This window comes from Nuphar pumila, chromosome 10, assembly GCF_984573655.1.
Source record: "Nuphar pumila chromosome 10, dmNupPumi1.hap1.1, whole genome shotgun sequence".
In the NCBI taxonomy this organism is placed as follows: Eukaryota; Viridiplantae; Streptophyta; class Magnoliopsida; order Nymphaeales; family Nymphaeaceae; genus Nuphar; species Nuphar pumila.
The window spans coordinates 1,656,214-1,677,963 of NC_143258.1; the positions used below are offsets into that span (position 1 = coordinate 1,656,214).

A 21,750-nucleotide genomic window follows, 5' to 3' on the forward strand; every position below is an offset into this window, starting at 1 on the left:
GCCATCTCACATTCCTACTCAAAATGACCATAGATATCCTTCTCAATCTCAAATTTGACAAAATCTAGTTATTGGGATTTCTTGCTAAGGAAAAATTTTTATGGTAAATTAACATTTGTTTTAATAAAATTTAAAATATATAAATATTAAATATTAAAAATATAAATATATAAATATATAAATAAGAGTAAATATTTGGTGCTAATGACGGTACATAATCATAGATGCAAATTGTAACAACTCAATCTAACCACATAGATGTGTTCAATATAGTTAATTTGCTAATGGTCAGACTTCCCATGTGTATTTCTTGTGTAAATAAGTGATTATTTTAGTCAAAGTTTTAGCACCTCGTGGGCATGTGAATTTCGAAGCCCTTGAAAAATCTGCTTGTATGTCATAATTACATGATTCAAAGTCTATTTTCTACTAAAAAAATATGCCAATTTTATTGTTTGATCTACAAAAAAAAAAAAATTTAAAATATGAAATTAAGGTGATTTTTTTTTTAAAGGCAAGTTGTGGTTAAGCAGACCCGACCCGATATCTCTTAAGCCCCATGTGGAAGAGGGATTCGAACCTGGGCCTTCAGCTTGGCACAGGATCCCACTTACCACATGGGATACCACCTTGGTGGTAGTGATTTTTACTTCATTAGCAGCAATTATTTATGTTACAAATAATATGAAAAATATAATAAGCTAAACATTTTAAGTATTTTTTTATGAAGTCATATCAAATTAATGCCATAGTTTTTTCATTTAAAAAAAATGATATTTTTGAGAATATCATGATATTTTTTGTCATTATATTGATGTCTAAAAATAAAAGTATCATATTTAATCACAATAATTTCAAAATATCAGCAATATTTGTCGCACATATATATATATATATATAAAATAAAAATAAATTTGTAAAATTATGCAGGTCTGGATTTGGGTTTTTATTTTCGTGACCCGACAAAACCCAACCCGATTATTAGTTACATCCTAGTGTTTGGATTGTCTAAAAAGAATGTTTTATAAATATGAGATGGTTTAGAAGCGAAGATTACCAGCAAATCGAAGGGTTGTTGTTTAAGGGTAGTTTGGTCATCAAAGGTTCATACATACGATCATACCTATCGTTCTCAACTGCAGGTAATATACGAGCAGGGACGGACTCCAATTTTCATACAACGACCTTTCATTTCTCACCGATTCAATTTATTGATTTCTCATTGCTGTCTGTGCACATGCATTCCCATCTACAACTTCACAAAACCCTGCAAACCAGGGTGGCCTAAGATCTCTCTCTCTCTCTCTCTCTCTCTCTCTCTCTCTCATGGCAACAATGGAGCAGCCCCTTCTCTCAGGTACCCTTTTACTTCATACCCTTCTCTCAATTTCTGTTTCTTGACATCTCTTGACTCTCTCTCTCTCTCTCTCTCTCTCCAGGAGAATCGAGTGAGAAGAAGCAGCAGAAGAGTTGGGGAGTGTACGAATCCATCGGGAGGGTCAACTCATCCCTCCGAACGGTTAATTTCGTGGGTTCAGAAGTTAGCATCGAAGAGATCCGGTCGGCTGCCCGTACCGACCCATACCAACCCATCAACCCCCCTTTGATCCCTTACCCTGAACCCAACGTTGAAGGTACGATTGGGGCTTACCTTGGCTGATTTAAGATGCTCAATTCAATATTTCCTCTGTTTTCTATGGAAATTATGATTTTGGACCCTCGGTTTTACTGTGTATGTATGGTTTTATTTGGCACAATGCAAATTTGAGATAATTGAGGTGTTTGGAGATGACGCATCTTTCTTGAATTGTGTTTTCTAGAGCAACCTGTAATTGGCGTTGGCGAGATAGGAGGGGCCTCGATTGGTAGCGTTCCACCTGTAATAGGAAGGTGAGAAGTTTGAAGAAAATGGTATTTTTTGATATTCAGTTTAACTTTGTATTGCTATTGGAATCAATTTGTTGGTGTTTCTTTGTTCTTTATCTTTTGTATTTTTTTTTTAATGTTATGATTAGATGACATTGTCTAGATTGGCCTAGTTGTTTTGTGTAGACTTGTCCTGTTTCAAACTTCAATATGAAATCGATACAATTTCCTGACAGTTCTATGAATACATTCATCCTTTGCGGTGCACAAATGAGATGAATGAAGGATGAAAGGAAATGTGGAACTTGGCCAATGTGTTGTTGTATATGTCAACTAGTGTTGATGTTTATTGAAGCAGCTTGCTGACTCGATCCGATCTGAAAGTGGTTAGATTGCATAGACTCTAAGGATTCACAATTTTGTGCTAATTTAGTTGAGTTGACGTATGATTCAGCAGAATGGCAGATTGCAAAATCAATTTTCTTTTGTAAACACATTTCAGAATGTAACATTTAGTTCTCATATTGTTTAATCCTTGAGATCTCCACATATTTCTTGTTCGTTTTGGTGTTATTTATGCTGCTTTTGCTTTGAACTGACAATGTTCGATTCATTGATCTATTCATATGAACAAACTGTCCCGAAGGCAAATTCTGGATGAAGTAGAGATCAGAGAGCTGTTGATTGATCATGTGGGACATCGGTGGTGTTGGGGAAGTCGACCTGCTCGGAAATGGAAGATCCTTAAGGTGGAAGACTGCAACGTATATGTTGGAACCTTAGAAACTTTTATTGAAGAGAGAGAAACCATTCGACAGACTTCACCATATGCTGGTGGTGCAAAGGTTGATGGGAAGGAAAATGGGCCTGAACAAGGGCTATGGGATCTCGATCTCAGGTACCAATTCCCAGCACTGTTTGTGTCGCAATATAAGACAACGGTTAAAATTCCACATTCTGAAGCAATTGAAAAATGTTCAGGTAAGAATACTTCATTTACATAAAGAGTTATACTGCATTCTTTATGTCATCTCCCTTGCTACCCTGCCCTTGGTTTCCTAGAATATCAATAGGTGGTGTCTGACTTACTGATTGTCTGTTTAGTTGGTTACTCTGTTAGGTTCAACATCTCTCATTTCATCAGGCATTACATATTTTAGAAACATGTATTCTATTTTGGTGAATGAAGAAATTTGTTTCTATTATGGCCAATCAACCAATAAAAGATGGGGATACTTATTGTTCACTTGCAATTACATTGCTATGCTTTTTCTGTTCACTAACTAAAGGATGAACCGACTTTCTTTTTCTTTTTCTTTCTTTTTGAAACTCATCTGCCTTTGGTACTCCTTGTTATTAGAGTCACTCTGTGTTTGTATGATGCTTGTGCTAGATAAAGCTTATCTGGTGAGTGTAATTTATAATTGAGTGAATAATGGCAGGATGTTCAGGCCGTGGGGAGATTGCTTGTCCTGCATGCAATGCGGGTCAAGAACCTGGATTTTACAAGGAAAACCAGATGATACCATGTTTAATTTGTCATGGGAGGGGTTTGATTGCTCACAGTGATGGATCCGACACACTGTATGAACCTTTTCTCATGGCATGCTGTTTGCAAGTATAGGCCGTTTATTCCCAGATGTCTTATTTTCCTTCTATGTGCAACAGATGTGGAAATTGTGCAGGAAAAGGTAAGCTTCCATGTGTAGCATGTGGATCTCGTGGATTGGTCAAGTGTCAAATGTGCAACGGAGAAGGCTCTCTCCTTACATGCAGTATCGCACGGGTTAGCTGGTGAGTGTGCTTGTCTTTAGCTTCATACTTTGAATTAACATTTGCATAACAGATATGTGATTATGGTTTATTGTTATGTCAACATCATGACAATGAACATGACAGTGATCATATTCAAGTGCTATGTTTTCTTTCAAAGTGGCATTGAATATGCTCTCACTTCAAAACTAAGGCTCATGTTTGTTGGTATAGAGGCGTGTCTTTTTGTTCTTATCACATAACAGCTAGTTCTTCAAAGGCATTTACTAATTCTGGTAGTTTTTTCAAAGTGGTACTCATCTTGAATAAGGACTTGGGAATTCATGTAAGGCTAGCACTTGAACCACATTCTAAATCTTGCCTTTACTAGGCACAGTTACATCTGTTACTTCTGTGAAACATATTAACTAGTACATCTATTTGATATTTTGATTACCTTAGGGTCAAGGATTTAGGAAAATCATGCAAACCATCAAGGTTGTCATATGAAAGAAGATGTCAGAGCTTCTCTTTAGCATCTTCTTGCAAACAACTTCATGACATTTTTTGTGAGTCTGATTCTTTGTGTAGGACAACACTTGAGACCAGAAAAGTTAGTGCTAGACGTGGTGCAGCTTCAGTTCCTGATGAGGTGTTTCATAGAGCTAGAGGTGCACAGTTGTGCAATACACAGGCATACCAATGCACTCCTGCTTACTTTGCAGACTCTCTTCTCCTTAACAAGTTCTCATCTGAAGTGATAGCAGACAGGTCTCCAGTTCCACCAACTGCAAGAGTTATAGGTGAAAGACACATTATCAGTGTTGTTCCTGTCACACGTGTCGTGATGAGACATCGGAACCAATCCTTCACCTTCTATATTATTGGGTTTACCAATGAGGTGTACATCAAGGATTATCCCTCACGGTGCTGTTGGGGCCTTTGTCCATGCTTTAATTGGTTGAGCTTTTCTTGATCTCCTTTTCGAATGAACCAGAATACAGATGGTTTCACTGTTTACAGTTTCTACATTCATGTTTTTGTACCCTAGTGCCACTTTTATGCATTGTTAATTTGTTGTGTGTGCATTATGAAATAACTCAGTTTATTCTAATAAAGTTGTTTATAGCAGCTCCATTTTACCCAAATGTGGATAATCTCAATTACACATACAGATAGACAGGTAGTGCTGATTGATAGTCTTGTTAGATTTACTCATGCATATGGAAAACATCCTACTGAGGTTACAGGTGCCAGTGGCATCTGAAATTCTGAATCATTTAGTTTGAAAACTATAATTTCATGTGTATTTTCTGAACAAGCGTGTGGTCGAGAAGGTCAAAGACCAAATTACCTACTCGGCTGAGATGTTAGAAGCCTTCCAGCGTGTCTAGTTTTTGGAAAATGGCATGATTTTATCGATGTATTTATCTTTTTAACGGATCTATCAATGTTGTTAACATTGAATCCAATCAGCCTAAATTGGCCAATTTGAATTGAATTGGCTTTATTTTGATTTGCTGAGGGAACTGTTTCAGACCTTGTTCTTCGGGGCCCGGCCCTGAAACTTGTCCGACCATTCGTCTATTGACTCTATTCTCAAGAGGTCTTGACACCCCATTTTATGCAACTGACCATTTGTGCTGCAGAGTTTCCCTTTTTTTTTCAATAGAACAGACTACTCATTCTACGCTGTGATGCAATCTAATACAATGGTTCACAAATACAAACAGGCATATGTTCACACCTTCACACACACATGCATGAATGCATTCATATGCACACGTATCAGGAAAAATCGAGGCCAACTTCCATTCACCAAACCAGGTTCATCTTATGTACAAAGTATGGCAAGAAACGTTGCAGTTACATGAGTTGTACAGAGCCACCTGTATCTGGCTTTTATCAAGGACTCCTCTTTAACACTAACCAGCTAGTACTTTTATTTTCACTTAGACAAAATTATTTCAAGACCACCATTGATCTATCTAGAGCTATATGTCAATCCAGGATCCGAAGAAATCTTATGAAATATATTCATTACTGAACACATGCACAATGATGGAAGAAGTATGCAGAACAGCCACATACTTTTCAACTGCACGGTGTGAATGCAATCTTCTCTTTTCTCTTGTATGTGTCTCAAAATCTCACTTACCAATCTAATTTCATCTGTAAGAAAAAAAGAAGCAGATCTCTTTCAACCCTCTTTCTTAAATAATTTCTGAGATAGAGTTGGTGGGGGTGAGAATGGGAGCGAGCAAGAGGTATTGCTGGATGGAAGCGCAGACTGAATGTGCTTGTCATTTTGGTATCTGAGTCAAGAAGTGAGATAGAGCTTAGTTGGGTTTGGATCTAAATGTTCCTGTCAAGTCAGTCAGGTTCTTAACACTGATCTAGTTTTGTTTTCTTGCTTCACTAAGGGCTTGCCTGTTGTAATATTCCTTTGGAAGGGCCTGGCCTTTCATGGGAGAGGGCACAAACTTTTGAAAAATCTTGCCAGTTCAACCTTCTCACGAGAATGCTTTCATACGAGCGAAGGTATGCAGGAGTTTGCACAAGAAAATGAGCTTCCAATGTACAGAGTTCCAAGGATAAGAAGACTTATGTTGAGAAGAAGTCTCTGCTTGATAAACTTCTAAAAATTGTATCTCAAGATTCTAAGGTGATAGGAAATTTTAGAGTCCAATCCACTTATGACTCTGTAATCATAAGAGGTTTAGTTGGACTCTGAACCTCTCTCATGTAACTTCTATATAAAAGAAGAGGCTCATCTCCTCTCAACGTCAATTTAGAGAGAGATTACCCGTGGATGTAGGTTACATGACAGCACCAAATCAAAGAATAACTGAAAAGAGAAGGCAAAAAGCTTACACCATCCCAATACAACCCTTTTAGAATTCTGAAGAGAATTTGAGAAAATGCTATTTAGCTAGATCTACCATCATATATGGAGATGTACTTAAGCGATTAATGCAGAAAATCTCAAATTGTTTGAGCCTTCTATGCTTGATGAAGATTATGGTAAGAAACCAATGTTGTCATTTGCAGAAGATCGCCAAGCTGAACACAAAAAACCTTTAATTTCAGATTGCATATTGGAACGAAAGGTAACACGAACTCGAAGAGGGGGAGTTTGAATTGGCAAGATAGAGCAACTAACTACCAAGTCAAGCAATGTGGTATAATCGAGAGAATTGAAAAAAGGAGTTCTCCCATCTTCAGTTCTGATTTAACCAGAGCTAAACACCCCAAACAGGGAGAATCAATGCCATAGTTTTAATATTCACCAAATTTCTGTGTGAATTCTCTTTTGATTTTGTAGTTTTCTTAAGATCCGGTTCAAGAGCAGTGGAGGAAGAGATTTCTCCTCTCCTAATTTCGGAATCGGTATCGTACAGCTGAAATCGGTGGCCCAACGATTCAGGGCCGGTACCAATACTGACAACATTGTTTGGATTGCCTAGATACATTTTTTAGCACTTGAAAATCTACAACCAAAGATTTTTGTAAACGTTCAAGCCTAAAAAAATCGTGTTTATTTATTGAAAGAACACGATCTAAGTGTCAACTCGTAGCAATTGGATCATGCCAAACACATTTACCGGGTCAGATTTATGAAAAACCCACTATAAATGCCCAATTCATACCAAGTTTGTACGGATGATAGAATATACTGACCAGTTTGGACCGGGGATGGAAGACATGAAACGGGATGGAGGTTAAAATTCAAACCGGGGATGGAGGTCCGGATTTTGAGAAGGGGCAGGGGTGGAGACCTTGTCCCCCGCCCCCGCCCCCGCCCGGGTCCACTGCCATCCCTACCTGTATTGGCCGATATGCATTGTATCAGCAGAAATTCGATACGCTTCACCTTGAATCGGCTATTTTTTTAATAAATGCAAAAAATACTTTTATTATTATTTTAATTATTTTGACACGTGTCATGTTATGATTGGCACATAATAGTTTATTATTATTTTCTGGCCGATACAGAATGATTCACTTGAGTATCGTATCGGCCGATACAGCTGAATCGGTGGCTCAACGATTCAGGGCCGATACCGATACTGACAACATTGCTTGGATCGCCTGGATACAACACCTGAATATATTTTTTATCACTTGAAAAACTCTTGTAAACATTCAAGCCTAAAAAAATCATGTTTATTTATTGAAAGAACACGATCTAAGTGTCAACTCCTAGCAATTGGATAATGCCAAACACATTTGCAGGGTCAGATTTATGAAAAACCCACTATAAATGCCCAATTCATGCCAAGTTTGTACGGATGATAAAACATACTGACCAGTTTTCTTATGTGTGTGTGACCCAACAAGCAAAATGACCCACAAATGATTTAATTTTAATTAATAATAAAGTATTTTTAATCATTTAATAAAATGCAAGTATATTGAAATGTTATTAAAATGGTGAAATGGTCGAAGTGTTCGACTTGCAAGCAATAAATTTAAGATTCAAATCCTATTGCTTACAGCTTTGATAACAATAGATTTATTTTGTAAATGAGCCAGTTTGATCTTGGCTTAGTATATTTAGAGACAATTTCTATTATTTTCAGCTTTAAAAAATGTATTATTTTTGTTAACTAGCTAGCTCAAGCTTGGGTTGTTTAACTCAGGCTTGCCATGTGCCCTAGCTTGGCTAGCTCGCTACAAGAGTGATCCAACCAAGCTTGAACAATTGAAAGGCCTATGTGAAGTTTGCCATCAACGGCTGAAATTCAATAACATCAACTAGCCTCTCTCTCTCTCTCTCTCTCTCATACACACATATAGGTCTGAACCGGTTTTGTCCACTAAACATCTGATGCAGGAGCAGAACAGCGTGCAACCCATGTCCATAAGAGATCCATTTGGATCCAGTTTAGTTTAGGGTTTTATTTGGATTTATTTAGATTTGGATATCTTCAGTATAATGGATCCATCTTGGATCCAAAATAGATTTAGGGTTTATCATTTTATATTATAAATACACATTATAGGGATTGTTCAAAGATGGTTGATTGGATTGAAAATTGTTATTTTTTCTTAGTTTTATACATTATAAATTCTTTATTTTTAATTAGGCTTTGTGGTTTCTACTGATGGTGTCAAAGTTGGTCATGCTAAGATTAAAGCGATAGTGGATTGGCCAACTCGTCAAGCTTCGGGTAGGGCTCGTAGCTTTCACGGGTTGGCTACCTTTTATCGCCGGTTTATTCAAAATTTTAGTATTATTATGACACCTATTACTGAATTCCTTAAAAATGCTAAATTCCAATTATCCCCCAAAAGAAAAAGCTTTCCATACCATCGGGTTGGGTCCATACATCAAGCCCTACATTCTATGGGTTTTGATGTTTTTTTTTTTTGAGTTTTGGTCATCTAGTGGAAGAGCTAAATGGGTGTTTTAAATTTCTGAGATGCTTTGAATTAGGGTTCTGATTTTAGGTGAATGGTTATGGCATGATGGGGCTTTCCAAATATTTAGTGAACTTTGAATCATGGTTTTGGCTTTTTGCTTGTTAATTGATGCTTGTTAAGATTAATGCATGATTATTTAGGAATTTAGATTTTTTTGCATAGTTTGTAATATATATACATATATATATATATATATATATAGGAAAATGGGTCCGTGCTAAACCCATTTGCTGCTAAACCGCGTGCTAAATGGGTTATTTGGGCTTCTCTGATACTTTTTATTCAGTTCCGGCCCCATAAATGTGTTGGGCATGGTCAATTTACTAACAATCCACACCTTAATTATGTGTTTTCGATGAAAAAATGATGTTTGGAGCCTAAAAAATTTACAAAGATTTTGGACCGTTGAATTTTTGAACTTTATAAAAATCCACCCATGTGTTGGAATCAAACTCTTCAAGAGATGATCCCTATAAAATCAAGTATATAGATTACATCTGTACAGTCAAAATTTAAAAATAAAGATAAAAAGCTCAAAAAGCCTATTGGGTGCTAAACCACGTGCTAAATAGGTTTTTCGGGTTTTTTTCATTTTATTTTTAAATTTTGACCGTACAGATGTAATCTATATACTTGATTTTATAGGGATCATCTCTTGAAGCATTTGATTCCAATACATGAGTGGGTTTTTATAAAGTTCAAAAAATCAACGGTCCAAAATCTTTGTAAATTTTTGAGGCTCCAAACATCATTTTTTTCATCGAAAACACATGATCCAGGCATGGATTCTTAGTAAATTGACCATGCCCAACACATTTATAGGGGCGGAACCGCATAAAAAGCACCAGAGAAGCCCCAAAATCCCATTTAGCACGCGCTTTAACACCAAATGGGTTTAGCACACTCATAACTCTCTCTCTCTCTCTCTCTCTCTCTCTCTCTCTCTCTATATATATATATATATATATATATATATATATATATATATATATATATCCGTGTCCTCATGTCTTATTTAAAAAAAAAATCTCAAATCCGTGTCACATATCCGAATCTCCTATCCATATCCTCCCGTGTCTTTGTGACATAGGTGATAAGAGCCACTTTACCTGGCATAAGTGCCCCCTTTGTCTTCAAAATGCCCCATCCCTCACAGATAGAGGCATATATAGCTCACCTGCTTAGGATCTGTTTATAGACATGGTTGCATCACAAATGACATTGAAATAGTGCTCAAGATAAAAGTCTGATTTGCTAATAGTACATGGTTGCATCACAAATGCCATTGAAAACAATTCATATGTATCTCGTGGCAACATTTTTTAATGTCAAAATAACGGCAACAATAATCACGTGAAATTTGAAAAGTTTTATATTTCAAAGATGTGAGACACTCATGACACGTACTGAATCCGAATCCAATTAACTACTTTGATATGTTTTTATATGTAATCAGATTGGATTATCCATTGGTTTCAGATTCGGCATTGGATGCAAAGTTGCATGTCAAATTCAGATTTAGTAGATTATTAATCAGATACCACGTGCTCACCCAATCCGGCTAATTAGATTCAAATTTACTTGGATATCCGACCCAAATCCAAACCATTGTCATCCCTGTATTTGACCTTGGGATTTCTTTTAATGCACATAATACATGCGTGAGTAACCCTAAAGTTAAATAGTATTTTAAGGTGAAAGTAAACCCAAATGCTTGCAAAAAGCAACATGGCTGCGTCAGAACCATAATTTCATGTTAAGCTCAAATGAACCATAAACACGAGACTCTTCTGGACCATCAGGCAAAAGGTCTGTAAATGAATATTTAAATCAGTAATGGCTTGTTGACAAAATGGTATTGTATAAAAAACAATGAATTAGAAAAAAAAAAAAACTTGATTCCCATACACATATAACTTCTTTTTTTTTAAAAAAAAATCTTTTTTTTTATTAGCAAGCTAGGGTTAAGCATACCCAACCAGATATACATAAAAAAAGAGTGAATAATTTTTAACATAGAAAAGTACACTCAAACACACTCATTTTACAATAAGAAGTACTCAAACATATTTCCATGATATTGAATTGTTCTTATGTGAATCTATTAATTGAGAACATATTCCACCATGTCTCATTAGTATAAAAATAAAAAACAATTCTAGTGCCCAATAAATGCTTATATAACTTGTATAACATACCAAGGGTTCGACTTTTTTATTTTCATTTGTGATTCATTTGCATCTACCATTAATTATCCCATGTCATCAGTGTCTTGTTCCTCTCATATCATTTCTCACATATCTTCATCTGACATGATGTAGTTACCAGCATCATCCGATTATCCATTGTCAACGTGATTGTTGTCTTGACTATTTGACTATTTGGATGCACAAACTAAATAAAAATCATCATATTTATCACTTCATTTACTTACATGCATGAAGCATTCTTACATTTTTAAATTTTATGATTAACCATAATAATAATACCTTTATTATCACACTTACATCTCAAGCATAAATTATAAAGTCCAACAACTTGTACCTGATTATGTTATATGCCCTTTAAGGTTGGATGTTATCTAAATTACTGCGGTGAAGATCAATAACATTGGTTTGCTGAAGTAGTTTCACATCTTCTATAGTAATTCTTCCATTATATACAACATTAATTGTTCATGAAAGTTCTGAAATATCTATATCCATAATTAGTTTCAGCAACTGCATATCCTCTACGTGCATGTTAAAAACATCAATATCGGTCACTGTTTGGGATAGTTGGATGTTCGTCAAAAAACTAAGCTCAATAGATGGTGTTTTAGATAAATACACATTCTTCATGGAATTTTCATCATCAACTATTTTTTTTGTACATTACTTCTAATTGCTCTGAACATCCAAGTAAACATCACCACTAAATAACATCAATTCTATATCAACATTGTTTAAAAACATCTATTCATATTTTTGGTTATTTATGTTTAGAGAATAACTATACCGAATGCTCAATTACTCTTTCATATATCCGGTTTTACGAGAGATCAAAACCATAAATTCCTTAAAGCCACTATTTTTGGAGATCACTAAAGATCTCCAATTAGGGTAATCAGAGTTATGGTGGTGTACTTTAGCTATTTTAGACTTTATCATTAACTGCCTATACCAACCAAACAACATATCATTCATATAATAAAAATAAATATAACAAAAAGGTCATCTATATATCATCCATACATTTAATTAACAAAATTACCTGCAACAACTACTATGAAAACTAACTACCTGCAAAACCAACACTATTAAATATTTGTACATAGTCAACCCCAATCCTATCACACTAATTGAATGCTTGTGCACAGTCAACCCTAACCTTATTACCCTCAAGACAAAACCACAAAATATAAAAAAAAAACAAAAAAAACATAAATCATCTACAATACCTAAATATATATCTTTAAAAATATATAATCCTAAAAATAATAAACCCTAAACAAAATATTTAGTGTCAAATATTAAATAAAATACAGAAAAATATACATACATCTTCCACGGCAACCACCAAACACAAATACTATAAGGTCATATTGAATATATATATCTACAGAAAATTAAGAATGCAATATATATATATATATATATATATATATATATATATATATATATATATATATATATATATATATATATATATATATATATAAACTCACCTTTTGACCTAACCGAAAGATAGGAAAGTTGTCCAAGTTGTCCAAAAAAATGCCTCAACCATATCGGAACGATGAAAGATGATTTCACGGGAATCACCAAAAAATTCAGGAGAAAAATAAATGCAGGTATCGGTTACAAGACACAACCCAATCAAATGTCACTATCAACATGTATCGCGAGCAATTGCAAAAAATGTAATCTGAATGAGGTCATAACACAACCAAATGCAAAAATACTCTGCAGGCTACTAAATATAAAGAAACAAACTATCTTTGGAAAAGGCTTTTGATCTTTTTTTTTCTTGTATTTTATCAGTTAACTCATTTCCCAAGGACATCCTTCATCCCTTATTCTTCCATATAAGGATTCATGATGCTAACTAAGATCAATGCATGCGTCGTTCAAACCTTATATAGCATCACTAAGATTTTGAGACTCAATAAATTACAAAACAATAAGGTCCTCATATTCCTTTTCTCATGGATTTTCACTTTCATACACAATTTTAGCTTCATATTAGAAAATGAGAAAATGTAAGACTAAGCAAAATGCCAAGTACACATGATAACACATAAAATGAAATTATGGAAAACACAGGTATTGGCAGTGGCCAATGTTGTTCTTTCTTTGAAGACCAAAGCACAAATAAGATGGTGCATAAACCATTGAAAACTACATGAAGGAATGATGACCTTACCTAAACGTAGGATCTTTGCTCACCTTCTTAACAATTGATTTTTTGCAAAAAGAAAATATAGTTAGGGTGCATGTTAAAAATAAAAATAAAAAATGACTACTTATAGAAGAAGAGGGAGCAAAAACCTTATAAAAAATAAAAAAACTAGGGTTTAGGAAACAAAGAGTGAACAAAAAAAAAAATAGAAAACCCTGTTTGCAAACACAAAAAACCAAAAGAAAAAAGAACATAACTTGTTTTGCTAGATAACTATGGAAAAGGGGACAAAACAAAAAAATCCAAGGAAAAAATGGATGGTGCTTGTAGAAACAAACTCGGCAAAATCTTTGAAGATCATAAATCTCATGAGTTTCCAGCTGTTGAACTCAATGAAATCCATTGAAGCTGAAGCCCAGTGATCAACAACCACAATCCAAGCCAGAAAAAATAGAGAAACAACAAAAAATTTGTTTTTTCATACTCGAACCTTAACACAAACCTAATTTCTCTCAGCAACTAACAAATAAAAAAATTCTTAAAAGTTTTTCTAAAATCCCAAAAATGTACATAGATGAGAGAGTGCATCACACCTTGTGGGAGAAGACAGAGAGCAGGTGAGGGAGAAAACCAATGCTGGTGGCAGTTGGGCATAGCGACCAACAGAGGGGCATCCATCATATTATGAAGAAGCATTTTTGAGAGAGAGAGAGAGAGCAGTTTGGAACTGAAAAGAAAAATAGTGGGAGTCCTCCTGCAAAATGAAAATAAAGTAAAACCCTTTACTGGTGCAGTTTGTGGTTGTGGCACAGATAATGGCTTTATTGGAGTTGTTTGAGGTTGTGCCAGTGAAACCTTATGTTCTTTAGCGCAACTTAAAGTTGTGCAAGAGAAACCTCATTTTTTCTAGCACAGATAATAGATGTGCTAGAGAAACATGTTTTACTAGTGCAATCCCTTTTTGTGCCAGTAAAATGCATTTTACAATAGTTCTACCATCAGGGTGCGTTAGTAAAACACAAATTTCTTATAGTGGGTTTTAATGAGAAACAAACAAAAAAATGAAAAAATGATTGCATATGCAGAGGATGTTCATGAATCATCCTGCGAACGTAAGTGGACGTCCACAAATGTGTGAGGACATTCACAATAGGTATTTACGAATGCCAATAGACATATACGAATTTTCTTGAGGAGTATTTAGTTAAAGGAGGTCCGTAGGTTTCTTGGCGAAGGTCATACTATATTTGCGGAGGACTTATCAAAGTGTGAAAGTCAAAGACATTCACATGTATTTGAGAATGTCAGCAGATATTTTTTGACCTCCTTGAAGCGTATTTACTTAAACGAGGTTCGCAGGTTTTCTTCATGAATGTCATAATGTATTTGTGAAAGTTGTATTGTATTTACGGAGGTCTCATCAGAGTGTGAAAGTCAGAGACATTAGCAACATATATTTGTGAATGTTAACAAACATTTATAAACTTCCTTAAGTATTTACTTAAGTGAAGTTTGCAGGTTATCTTTGTGAATGTCCTACTATATTTGTGAAGGTTGTACTATATTTGCAAATGTTTGAAGAATCTCCTCTTTTATTGATAGGTTGCGGACTTTCTTTTATTGATAGGTTGTGAACTTCCTACAACATACTTATATATTGTGTAAACCTTAATCATGTTCGCTTGTGCAAAAGGCAAAAATGTCTTAAAAAAATAGAGAATCAACGATTTTGGATATGCAGGAGATTTTATCAAATTGGTAGTTATTTCGGGAAGCATGTCATTTTCAAGGACAGTATGATCATTTTTCTTATAAAATATTTGCTTAAGAAATAAATAAAAATAATAAAAGGTAAAAATATTGTTCTTCTAGCTGATATAAAGGTAAAAATCACGATATATATATAAAGTGTGAATGACAATATCATGATATTATGGCGGTTTAAAATAGTGACCAAAATATCATGTCTTTTTAACAATATTTTCAGAGGGGGTAAGATTTGGTCATGGCCACCCGACCATTTCAATGAGCTGAAAGTCATATGAAAATCACAGGTACAGGTTGTTTGGACCCAATCAGGCTTCATAGCCGTACTCAACATATTTCAAATGCTAAGAATCAAGTCTTGATTAGTGTTTTTTCAATAAAAAAAACAAAAAGAATGATTTTATGAGTAAAGAAAAAAGCCCATCAGGGTAGACCATCATATAAAATTCAGATTACCTCTCATAGATCACATCTGTCAGGTCAGTTTTATGGACAATAATCCCCCCAAAAAAAAATTTATTGGAGTGTCATGGCGACCTAACCAAATACCAACCTTTTTCAAAATATTGCCCATATTTATCACTACTATTCTTACCACTAGTTTGACTGAGTAAACACTCATACCAAACCTTTGGTTTTGTTGGAATCTCCTCTCTAGCTAAGCAGTTATTATATTGTACATTCTGGTACAACATACTTGTCATTAGCATGTTAATTTTGTGCTAATTAGTATAGAAAATCTTTGTAGGAACACAAGAGACAAATGTGTAGCTATACAACTACAGAGTTTGTTAAAAACGCGTTTGACAAGTTCCACGAGGACTCCATTTTTTCTCCAAATGGTTGACTTGAAGAAGGACCCAGGCTCAAAGTAGTTGAAACGTGTGAAGTTTTTGCAATGTTGTCAGTATCGGTATCGGCCCTGAATCGTTGGGCCACCGATCGATTCAGCTGTATCGGCTCGATACCAATACTCAGGGGCGTAGCTAGGGGGGGGGGGGCAGGACTGGGCTGTAGCCCAGTCCTGCCTCCCCAAACAGTTTAAATTTTTTTTTTTTTTTAAAGCCCAGTCCTAGCCCTGCCCTGATTCCATATGAAATAGATTTTTATCCATTTTTTAGCCTAGCCCAGCCCTGACTGCAGCAAATAATTTGATTTGTCCATATGAAATAGATTTTTATTAATAATTGTAGCCATTTTTTATTTTATCTCAAAAAAAAAAATTCCGGGGGCGCTGCCCCAAAACCCCCGACTATCACACAAATACATTTTTTTTCCTACACCCCTGTTTGCCCCCCCCCCCCCCCTCACATGAATCCTAGCTACGCCCCTGCCAATACTCAACTGAATCATTCTGTATCGTCTCAAAAATAATAATAAAAAAGTATCACATGTCAATCATATCGTGACACATGTTAAAAGCATTAAAATAAATTTAAAATAATATTAAAAAGTATTTTTTAATGTTTTTATAATTATAAAAAATAGCCTATTCAGACCTGCATAGTATCGAATTTCTGCCGATACGATGTGTATTGGCCAATACACACCGATACTAATAGCTTTTACGACGCTCATAAGTGAAAGATACGTGCACAAGCTATTGATTGAGTGTGAGGTTGTTGCTAACCTTAATATTGCTTGATTAGAGAACCTAACCACCTATTCATAAGATTTTTGTCAAATTGGTAAGTATTTCAGGAAATACACTAGTTTTTGTAAGAAATATTTTTCATTGAGTTGTGTATAGAGATCATCTCCATATCATGCAACATTCCTTCTCATCCGTGTATGCACCAATAAAAATAAGAATAAATAATTTATCTCATTACTATATTAACGAGATCACATCAGGTCAGAGGCAGATCGGTGTACAGCGGCGTTGGATGTCGTTCATTCATTTTGATGAACGACAGCCAGAACACCATGGATGAAGCGGTTGTTTCTTACATGGGTCCCACAAAATGTTCTATAGCCATTCAAGTTTTAAAAAAAGAAACGAGATGATGTTCTGGTTATCTGTTGACAATTGAAGTAGAAAATAAAATAAAAATATAAAGGATAAAATAAAGAGCCAAAAAGTCAATGTTTAAAAAAAAAATCCAGTTTTTCGAGTCATTTTCAAACAAAAACCTTTTTATAGGTTAGTTAAAGAAAGAAAGGATTTGATTGAAAATGACGGACTATAAGATAGTAGAGATTCCATTGGATTGATTTGGACCACTTCAAAAAGTAAAGGGTGTAGGTGTCATTTATTTACTAGGGCATCCTTTGGATCAAATTGTTTCGATGAAGAAAATTGATCTTTTTATTGCAAGGTCTATTGCAATACGGATTGTTGAATTTTAGTTTCAAAACCTGGCTTTAATATAAAAAAAATTTCCTCAATTGATATTTTCCACAAAACAAACGGTAGAGATCACATTCATGGTGTTTCATTTACCTAACATGCAATAAAACCTCAATATATATATATATATATATATATATATATATATATATATATATATATATATATATAGAGAGAGAGAGAGAGAGAGGTGCAAAATAATACGTGTCTTCATCACTGATTAGACACATGAATCTCTCTAGATGCTTCTAGGACAAGAAACATATTTTGTCTATAAGCTTTTCAACCTTTTTTTTTTTTTTGTTGATATTGAAGGTGTTGTCTGTTTCTTATTTGAGAGCAAATTTTTGGGTATCCTCTTACTCATGCCGCATTTATTGTGTAATATATCAAACACCCATAGTTTTAGCCACATAGTAGGTTTCCTTTATATCCACCTGTCAAACCTCCTCTGTACTTCATAATAAAAAATATCAAACAGTGAGTAATTTTTTTGTTCTTCTATTTGCTCTGTTACATAGATGTTGGTGTAGGTGTTGTTGTCTTCATGATAGTCTCTTCAATCATTGTTTTTTATAATCAATAAATAAAGAATTTCTTACACAAATAAAATGAATTAATTGGCGATTGAAAAATCATTTTCATAGTAACTAACAAAAGTAGGCATCAACTCTTTGCATTAAAAATAACATCAAATATTACATATGCCTAATCACATGCATTGTAAGAAGATGTCTTTTTAGTTTATTGTTTTTCTTTTGTTCACAAAATGAAAATGTCAGAAGAAAATAAAATCTCGCAAGAAAAATAAAACAGACAATAGATATATTAAAAATAGAGACAAAATGTTCACTTTATATATATATATATATATATTTAGATATAATACAATTATCTAAATAGGAGATATGTGTTAATAGCAATATGTATAACATCTTATGATCATGAAAAATTAAACATAAAAAACAATTTATATTAAACGTAAAAGCAAATACTAAAAAATAATAAAAAACAAAAAAGATCATGGCATTCATTGGTTCATTATGGTTTCAATTATGTAAAACATGATAGGATCATGAACCTTTTGCCAACTTTCAGAAACACTTCCTCATGTAAATTTTTTTGTATAAAAAGTAATTTATACTAAACAGAAAAGCAAATACTAAAAAATAAAAAAATCATGGCATTCATTGGTTTACTATGGAATCAATTATGTAAAACATGATATGACCATGAACCTTTTGCCAACTTACACAATTTTTTTTTTCATGTAAAATTTTCTGTAAAAGGTTCTATGAAAAAGTACAGACTCATAAGTATGAAAATGTTCAGAATCCATTAGTCACTTCTCAGAAACAACTATATTCAACAAATTTGATAATCAATGGCAAACAATGCACTAAATAAAGATTTTCTGTAATGTAAAACTCATGACCACATCAAATAAACAACTACATAAAAATGAAGGCATACCAAATTAAAGAAACAAAGTGAGACACAAAGACACATAAAAATGAATTAAAAAAAAATGAAATAGGCTATTGAACATGCAAAGATAACTTGAGAACCATACAATTCTTTTACAAAATAATTGATTTATGACAATGTTGAGTTAAAATAACTCATTCATGTCAAAAAAAATTAAAAATAACTTATTCAGCCGTTAAAGATACACTTGATGAAATATCTCTCCACCGATGATATCCCAGGTGTTCAAAAAGTCATCGATAAAGTGTTATCGCATGACGAAGAGCAAGCAATAGCGTTGAAGAATTTTGCCAGAAAATAGTTGCCCAAAATAGTCACCAAACTTTTTTTTCGAGAGAAACACAATGGGGCAAAAGGGGTAGAGGACCACAAAAAATATCCTAAAATATGAACCATCACTTTTTAAAAAATGAAGCATTGCATTTAATACTTGTATGGACATTCACAAAAACATGAGAAGATTTGCATTTACGTTTTGAGAAAATTTATAAATCTCATATCCAATATGCAAATGTTCTAAAAGTATGAAAATGAGGTTACAAGATCTGCATATATAGAGGATGTTCACGAATTGTATTGCAAACATCACAAGGACATTCACAGCAAGTATTTGAGAATTTCAGCAGACATTTGCAAACCTCCTATAAGAGTATTTAGTTAAAAGAGGTTTACATGTTTTCTTTACGAAGGTTATAGTATATTTGCAGAGGTCTCAACAAAATGTGAAAGTAGAGAACATTCACAACATGTATTTGCAAATATCACACATTTACGGAGCTCCTTGAAGAGTATTTACTTAAGTGAGGTGTGCGGGTTACTGTATTTGTCGATGTTAGAAGAATCTCATTTTTTATTAAAAGGTTGTGAACTTCCTACAATTTACCTATATATTGCATGAACCTCAGCAGGTTCACATATGCGAAGAGCAAAAATGTTCTAAAAATCGAGAATTCACAATTTTGGATATGCGGAAGATTTTATCAAATTGGTAGGCATTTTGGAAAGCACGTCATTTTGCAAGAAAAATAGTGTCATTTTCCGAAAAATGTTTTCTTAAAAAAAGTGAAAAACATTGTTGTTCATCTCTCCCATTCTCCATCAGCACATTGGGCTCGGACTTAATACAAGGTCCAACTCTAGAACCAAATCTTACATGATATAAAACTGAACTAAGATCCAGACACATTTGCTAGACAAAAGAAGCAGCTCGTGTTTTGGCTCAATTTAGCTCAATTGAAGTTCACTTGGGTTTGTCAAAAGGTTAAGCAAGCAGAGCCAAGAGCAGCTCTTATAGTACAAGTGAGTCAAGCACGAACAAATGGTGTTTGGTTTAGCTCAACCATAGTGACAAATCATGCGAGATTTATGAAAATCTCACAAAAAACTACCCGAAAGTTAAAAACGGCAATTTCTTACTGGATTTTTGTCAAAAACATAAATATCATGTTTTAAACACGGTATTTGTGTTTTTATCAGCTAATTATCGTGAAGAAAACACGTGGCTTTTATTTTTAAATATTTTTATTTATATTTTCTTATAAAATTTACTTTTTATTGGAAAGATTTTACTGACAAATACAAGATTTTAAAAAAAAAATCAATTTGTCGTGAGTTTTTGCCTGCCGATATTTTGCCATTTTAAACTTTTGTCACTATGAGCTCAACTCGTTTACGCTTGCCAAGATGGATAAATATATTATTTTTTGATTGGTGAATAAATATATTATTTGTATAGTGTTAAAACTTATAATGGCTCACAAGGGCTCTGCTCATCAGGTAAGGCCCATTTGTGAATGTCACCAAGTTGATGGGATATCACAATTTCGAAACCCACAGGTGGTGTCCCTTGGCGCAAGGCCCTATGAGCAGGGGGGACTACACCACCTGGAGGCCAGCCAATGTGCGATCGGTGTTTGGGAGGAGGGAGATACAAATTAAGTATTAAATTAAACCCAGATCCGATATCAGGATCAGCTGATCGGATATATTAAGTATGTAATCACTTCGGATATTTTGTCTAACTCAGAATTGAATCTATCTGCTTACCAAATCCTATTAATCGGGTTCAGATTCGATAAAATATCCAACCCAAGCCTGATCCATTTACATCCCCACAGTACCATGCAAAAAGAGGCATCATTTGACCTTTGGTTTTCTGTAATGAACAACATAAAGGCATGCCAATTCAAGTTGGTCAAAGAGTGTTTTAAGGTGCAAGTAAACTCAATTGTTTGCAAACAAGAAATATGATTACATCAGACCCTTAAATTCCATATTAATCTCAATTAATGGTTGCATCAGACACTTAAATTCCATATTAAGCAAAATGGTTCAGATCCGGAACAGCTAAATACATCAGAATTTGGATCAAAATCGGATCTCTATCCTAGATTTGACCCATTTGCATCCCTACCCACGATCAGGGTCTTAAGTATTAATTGGTTGTGGACGACTAATTCAGATCATAGTCACAAATCTCATTATCGGGATTTTCTCGGCAAAGGAAACTCTCGGGATAACTTTTTTTTTTTTGCTTTTCTCAGTAAAATCTTGGGAAGATAGAGATATATTTAAATTTTAAAAACATGTAAAAAATTTGTATAATGTTTTCAAAATATAAAAATACATAAAACTATAAGTATCACGATAAAAACACGATATTTTCAAAATAGTTGATATTTTGAAAAATCATCGTGCTTTTCTGTGGAGTATATTGGTTT

The 21,750-nt window shown here is 34.2% G+C and overlaps 1 protein-coding gene across 1 annotated transcript; it reads left to right on the forward strand.

Moving 5' to 3' along the window:
* The first annotated feature begins 1,179 nt into the window (after positions 1 to 1,179).
* LOC149823198 (chaperone protein dnaJ-like protein) lies at positions 1,180 to 4,766 on the forward strand. The gene is made up of 7 exons (XM_090018713.1): positions 1,180 to 1,357; positions 1,440 to 1,634; positions 1,821 to 1,890; positions 2,513 to 2,847; positions 3,309 to 3,450; positions 3,535 to 3,660; positions 4,210 to 4,766. Exons 1-7 carry the CDS (start codon positions 1,327 to 1,329, stop codon positions 4,592 to 4,594), a joined length of 1,284 nt encoding a protein of 427 aa, XP_089874839.1. The 5' UTR covers positions 1,180 to 1,326; the 3' UTR covers positions 4,595 to 4,766.
* Positions 4,767 to 21,750: the final 16,984 nt, after the last annotated feature.

What these genes read in the sequence shown, in the direction of transcription:
- LOC149823198 (XM_090018713.1), top strand. Translation starts at nt 1,327, where the DNA reads ATGGCAACAATGGAGCAGCCCCTTCTCTCAG. An exon ending in GGAGCAGCCCCTTCTCTCAG is followed by an intron (nt 1,358 to 1,439) that starts GTACCCTTTTAC and finishes CTCTCTCTCCAG; the next exon opens with GAGAATCGAGTGAGAAGAAG. An exon ending in AGCAATTGAAAAATGTTCAG is followed by an intron (nt 2,848 to 3,308) that starts GTAAGAATACTT and finishes GAATAATGGCAG; the next exon opens with GATGTTCAGGCCGTGGGGAG.